The sequence below is a fragment of the Nestor notabilis genome, unplaced genomic scaffold (assembly GCF_000696875.1).
Source record: "Nestor notabilis isolate BGI_N333 unplaced genomic scaffold, ASM69687v1 scaffold1145, whole genome shotgun sequence".
Classification (NCBI taxonomy): Eukaryota; Metazoa; Chordata; class Aves; order Psittaciformes; family Psittacidae; genus Nestor; species Nestor notabilis.
The window spans coordinates 83,693-89,497 of NW_009929789.1; the positions used below are offsets into that span (position 1 = coordinate 83,693).

At 47.3% G+C, this 5,805-nt stretch overlaps 1 protein-coding gene across 1 annotated transcript in view; it reads right to left on the reverse strand.

The window, feature by feature from the left end:
* Window positions 1-3,833: 3,833 nt before the first annotated feature.
* Window positions 3,834-5,805, reverse strand: part of LOC104406226 (5-hydroxytryptamine receptor 7-like) — an 8,232-nt gene continuing 6,260 nt past the window's right edge. The window contains exon 2 of the mRNA XM_010015150.1: window positions 3,834-4,632. Coding sequence (XP_010013452.1) covers window positions 3,861-4,632 — 772 coding nt within the window. The 3' untranslated portion in view covers window positions 3,834-3,860. The remainder of the gene's footprint in view (window positions 4,633-5,805) is intronic.

Below are 5,805 nucleotides of genomic sequence, written 5' to 3' on the forward strand. Positions count from 1 at the left end.
GCTCCCCTCCTGGCACTCTCCAATTGTCCATAAAAGTTTCTCTTGTGCTCCCAAATTGATTCTCTTCTCCATGAGCTCAGATTTCTGCTTAAACAGGGACTCTTACAGAGCTGATTCCTCTCACATCTCACACAGTTTGCTTAGGCACACTGTGTGCGCTAAAATCAGTTTCAAAATGGCTCAGGTTTATTTTAAGCCCTTTCTCTTTCAGATGCCGAATGCATTGATTCCTGTCTGATTAAAAAAGGAAAAACCCACTGAGTATTTTCAGCATGATTTAGCAGCTCATCTACAAGGATCTTGACTGGCTTTAACTAAATGGGTGGTGCTCACTCATGTATGGAAAAGGCCTTGATGTCTTTGGCTGCACATTGTTTAATCTAAATGCAATTTAATGTTGGGGAGTTAAAACACAAGAGTTTAAGTTGATGTCTCACAGCTTGAGAAAATAACTACTGGAAAACCCATGCAAGCTGTCTTGGTTTTATAGGGGAATGGTTTGGTTTAGTGAAGTTATGCTTAAATACCTTTGGACACACGCTTTTGGAATTTTTACTGGGAACAAAGCTTTGCTTTTCAACACAGCTACAGCTTAAAATGAATATATAAGATAACAAATAAGAAAAGGTGACCATTAAGCCTTGAGTGATCATAGAATGGTTTGGGTTGGAAAGGACCTTAAGATCATCTAGTTCCAACCCCCCTGCTGTGGGCAGGGATACACAGACCATGCCTCCAAAAGCTCTGTCCAGCCTGGCCTTGAACACTCCCAGGGATGGGGCATTTACCACTTCTTTGGGTGTGATACAAAACATCACCAAAGAAAACATTAATTTTTAAGACAAATGAACCATTTTGCTTGATTTCTTGCTTAGAAGAAGTTTGGGGTTTGGACCATCCAGAATTATATTCTTTCTCCCACTCTTTTTTTTTCTGGAAGAACCATCAAACCAGAAAAAACAATATTCATATGACTTCATTTAAGTTTCAAACATGGTTTCATAGGTCTTCTGCAGAATGCTTTAAAGCAGTGCTAGAAGTACCACCAGAATAGGGATGTTAAGTGGAATGAAACAAGATTATGAATTTTGAAGGCAGTTTAAGAATGCTTAATACAGAAAATAAGTCAAAACCATGCCACTGTGACCTTAGGCATATAAATATACTGCAGCAGCACAAACCAGAGTCTTTTGTTATGTGCTGAATATGAAATGGGCTCTCTTGGGGATTTCAGATCCTGATGAGAGAGTCTGAATTAGCAGCTGCTTAGTTTTAATCCAGATAGCTCTGTCAAAAGAGCGCCGTTAGCTTCATGTCAGGGAAGGAGCTGGGGGAGCCTTGGGAGGAATCCCTGCGGGAATCTCATGTCCCTGTGGCAGGCCAGAGCCAGAGACCAGCTGCTGCTAAAATGTTGTGGCAGAAGAGATGATGGCCCAAAGTGTTTTCTGTGAGGAAAGGGGCTGGTTTTGTTAAGCAGGTCATGGCAGTCAGACCATGCCCTAAAGACGTGGTGTGTGGGGACTTCTGGATGGGGCTTGGAGCAACCTGGTCTAGTTCAAGATGTCCCTGCTCGCTGCAAGGCGGGGAGGGTGGACTAGATGAGCTTCAAAGGTCCCTTCCAACCCGAACTGTTCTATGATTCTATGACTTATTGTATGGACTTGGAAGCAGAAGCATCTTGAGAAGTTGCAACCAAGCTGGGGAAGGGGGATGAGTAGCAAGTGCACCAAGGTGAACATACACCATCAAGGGGAAGTAGAGAGGTTGTGGTAAGGTTTAGTACCAGTTCATGTGGCAGAAATGTGAAAGCAAGAGAGGGAGGGTCGGTGGGGTCTCTGGTTTGCAGGATGCAAGACCACAGGGTATCCCAGGGGCCCTAGTAGGGTCAAGGAGCAGGGGCAAGTGATTGAACATGGCTGCAAGGGATGTGCTGCTCTGCCTTCAACAGGCAGCCTGGTCCAGGCAGCCTTGCACAAACCCAACACCAACATACAACAACATAGGTAGCAAAACATGGGAGATGATAGATAGAAAGCAAGCTGTTAACCACCTTAGCAGCATCACTCACTGCTCTTCAAAGAGCTCCTGCATGGGACAGCAGGTGAAGCAGAGCTCCAGCTAAACCTTCATGATCCCTCCTGACCAAGTCCTCCTTCAAATCTCTTTGCTGTCTGCTCTTTAAACATTTCCCACTGGAGGCCCATACAACAGCTACAACCACCTCCTCTGTTCCTGCATGAAATTCTGGCTGTGAGGACATGAGCTTGGAGAATATCTGGGCACCCTGTTGTTTCTGTGCACAACTTCTCAGTCCCTTCAAGCCCCCTGGGCTTAAGCCATTTTCCCTGCTGTAAATCACCAGCCTAAACTGGAGCCCTTGCTGGGCATGTCCAGAAAAAGCAAGTGTTCAAAGAAAAAGGATAGAAATGTCTATCAAAAAGAGAAGTGAGAGCACAAAAGATCTCATGGGAGAAATCTTGATTACTAACCCAAACCATGCCAGCAGCCAACCAAGAGATCCAACAACCAACTTAGCTATGCACGGAGGCATCATACTGCAGGACACTGCAAGAGATGGGACTACCACCAGTCGTACACTCTTGCTTGATAAAGAAAACCTATAGTGGCAGGAGGGTGTGAAACCTCTTTGCCTGAGCCTCTGAACAGTCTGGCTTTGACAAGAAAACCCAGATAAGAGATGTTCAAACAACTGACCCCACAGAGCAGGCATCATCTACAAGTGGGTAAGGGGTTGAGGGGCTGCAAAGCAAGGTTCACACAATGAGATTGGTCAGGAGCAAAGAGGACTGCAGGAAGACAAGTCCCACCACCACACAGAAGTAAAGGGATGCTTTGAAATCAAGGTAACTGAAACGTCTACACCAAAATAAGGAAACCAGATGGTTTTTTTTCCTTTTTTAAAAAAGGATACATTATTTAGTGTATTTTTCCAAGCTTGCTGGACACCATACTGAAACACTGTCAGAGAAATCACATACTTCTTTCTGTTGTCAACCAAAGCGTGCTTTTATGGAGTCAATTAGCCACGAATTATGAACACACATCACTTGTCTGAGAATGAATTACCATACAACCCAATAAACATAGCTGTCATTGCCCTCATGAGGAGCCCGTCAGACTTTCCTATCCAACCATAAAGGAAGCTTCATGTTCAGCTGTGTTCCGTTCTGCAAGCGTGCTTCTTTCAAGTGCTGCAGTGCTACAGTGTGAGGGGAAACGGGGTCATTGGTATTACTGCTCTGACATGCAAACCTGGACATGAGCTCAGCGTGTAAAATGCAGTCACATAGGTGGAAAGAGTTCGTGTAAGCTGGGATGGCACAGGTGCTTGGATCTACAGCAGAGCCTATAGCTGCTGACATATTCGATAGAGAAGAGCAGCCAATGTCATCTTTACATAGTCTATTGTGTGCCCTCCACAGACCTTAGAGCCCTTTTTGAAGGTGGAGGGCCACAGATGGATAAAGTTTTTAGGAGTTTTTTGGTTGGTTGGTTGGGAGGGTTTCTTTTCCTTTTAACAGATGGGGAAACTGAGGCACAGAAAGGTGGTGTGACTTGCCTACAGTCGGTGGTAGACCTTGAACCTCCCCAGTCTTCCTCACAAGCTTTTCAGCTCCCACCTGGGACATGGTGAGAAGGAAGGGCTGCCCACTTTGTTCCCAATGCGAGGAGAACCTCAGCTCCTCCAAGGACAAGGGGAAGGGATGTCACTCTCAGCGGTGGCAGGGGGGACGATGGCACGCATGGTTTCCACCAGCCCCAGGAGGCAAGAGAAGCAAGGAACCTGAAATGGAGAGGCAGGGATTTGTTGGTCAGGCACTGAGCGAGAGGGCACGGCTCTACAGGATGCATTCATGCCTCTCAGTGGCTTTCAGAGCCTCGTGCATGCTGGCAGCGGAGAGTCTCCTGTTGATGTTCCTGTACCTGCACCTCAGGAGGTTCCAGAAAGTAGTCCTCAAGTCTCGGTTAAAGAAAGCATAAATCAAAGGGTTGATGAGGGAGTTGGTGTATCCCAGCCAGAGCAGAGTCCTCTCCAGCCTCAGGGGCATGCAGCTGCAGCGGATGCCACAGATGAAAGGCCGAGCTGTTGACATCAGGAAGAAGGGAAGCCAGCAAAAGGTGAATGCCCCCACGATAATGCCGAGGGTCCTGGCTGCTTTCTGCTCCCGCTTGAAGATGGAAATGTTCTTTCGGTCTTGCCGGAGCAGTTTGGAGAGTGTGGCACATTCCTCCACCGCTTTGGTGCGCTTGGAGCTGTGGTGGCTCCGGTTGGAGGCCTCCAGGCAATAGACACCTTCCTCTTCATAGTGCTTGGGGAAGTTCATGAAGCGATGCTTCTCGGCGCTGACCTTGGCTGCTTTGTAGATCCGGCTGTACATGACGAGCATGACCGCCATGGGGATGTAGAAGGCAACCCCCGTGGAGTAGACTGTGTAGCCGAAGTCCTGGCTGATGAGACAGACTCTTTCCACGGTGACGTTCTTGGCCCAGCCAAAAAGAGGAGGAAGAGTGATGGAGGCAGAGAGGAGCCACACTATAAAGACCATCTTGGCCATCAGCTTCCCGTTTTGCCTCACGGGGTACGTCAGTGGCCGAGTGATGCCCAGGTACCTGGAAAAGAGAAGGGTTGCAGAGGGTGAGGAGGGTTGCAAGGTGTGAGGGCTGTTGGGTGGGTTTCATTCCTCATCACAAGTTAATGCTCCACCACAAGGCAAGAAATTAAATCACCAAATGAGAACGTACACAGGTTGTGAAGCTGGAGCTGCGAGAGTCTTTCCGTTCTCTTCCCTGAACACCCTGTTTCAGCTATTCCCACCGCTTTCTTGTATCCCTCCCATACATGACATGAGATGTCATTTAACTGCTGAATGCAGTCCAAGCTCAAGTCCAAGTCCAGTGCTTTAATAAAAGCTCAGTTTTCCACCACAACTATTTTGTACAGAGAACATGCAACAACTTCCAGCCAAAGGAGCACACAGGAGTGGGGTGGGATATCCAGAGAATATCCAGAGCACCAGGATACACCAGGACTGGCTCCAGATGAAATGAATAGGCCAATACCAGTGTTTAATGGGAAGTGAGAAGGACAACACCATTCTCTTAGTTCTCCAGGTGACATGGGAGCAATATCACCTTTGGGGAGACTTAAAGATGTGATGGGCACAGAAAGCAGAGCTACTGATCGGGTGATGGACTGAGGTGCATGACTGACAGCTCTTCACTCACACCTTCTTTCAGCTGATGGGTTAGGGTTTGTTTGCATCTTACAGCCCTGGCATCCATGGGGAACACCACTGTCAGCAGCATATCTCATCACTCCCATCCCCATCCAGCCTCCAGTATTAGGACAAACCTACGGTTCCTGCTACATCTACTCATGACGACCTCTGGAGACCAAGACAAGAGTGACATTAACAGCTAGGGCAGTCTGCTCCCTTGCACGGCCTGAAGTGATGGTGTCCAGCCCTCCCTCAAGAGTAAAACAAGAGGAGTTCTGGATAACAGATCCCAGAACCACAGATTCACAAATCCTGATGCCTGGAGATAGGAGTTACCTTGTTAGCTTGACTGAAAGGAGCTGGAGAGTGTCTCAACCATCATCTCCTGGTTATGGTTGTGTGATTTTGAGCCCCAGGTTATGGGGTGTGAATTTGAATCATCCCCAGCCTTGATTGAGAGGGCCTTTGTGACTAACAAATGGTGTCAACTGTTAGTTGGTAAATTATAATTGCAAACCCATAAATCAGCAGGGGATGGGCCACTGTCAGCCAATGTTCCTTCTGA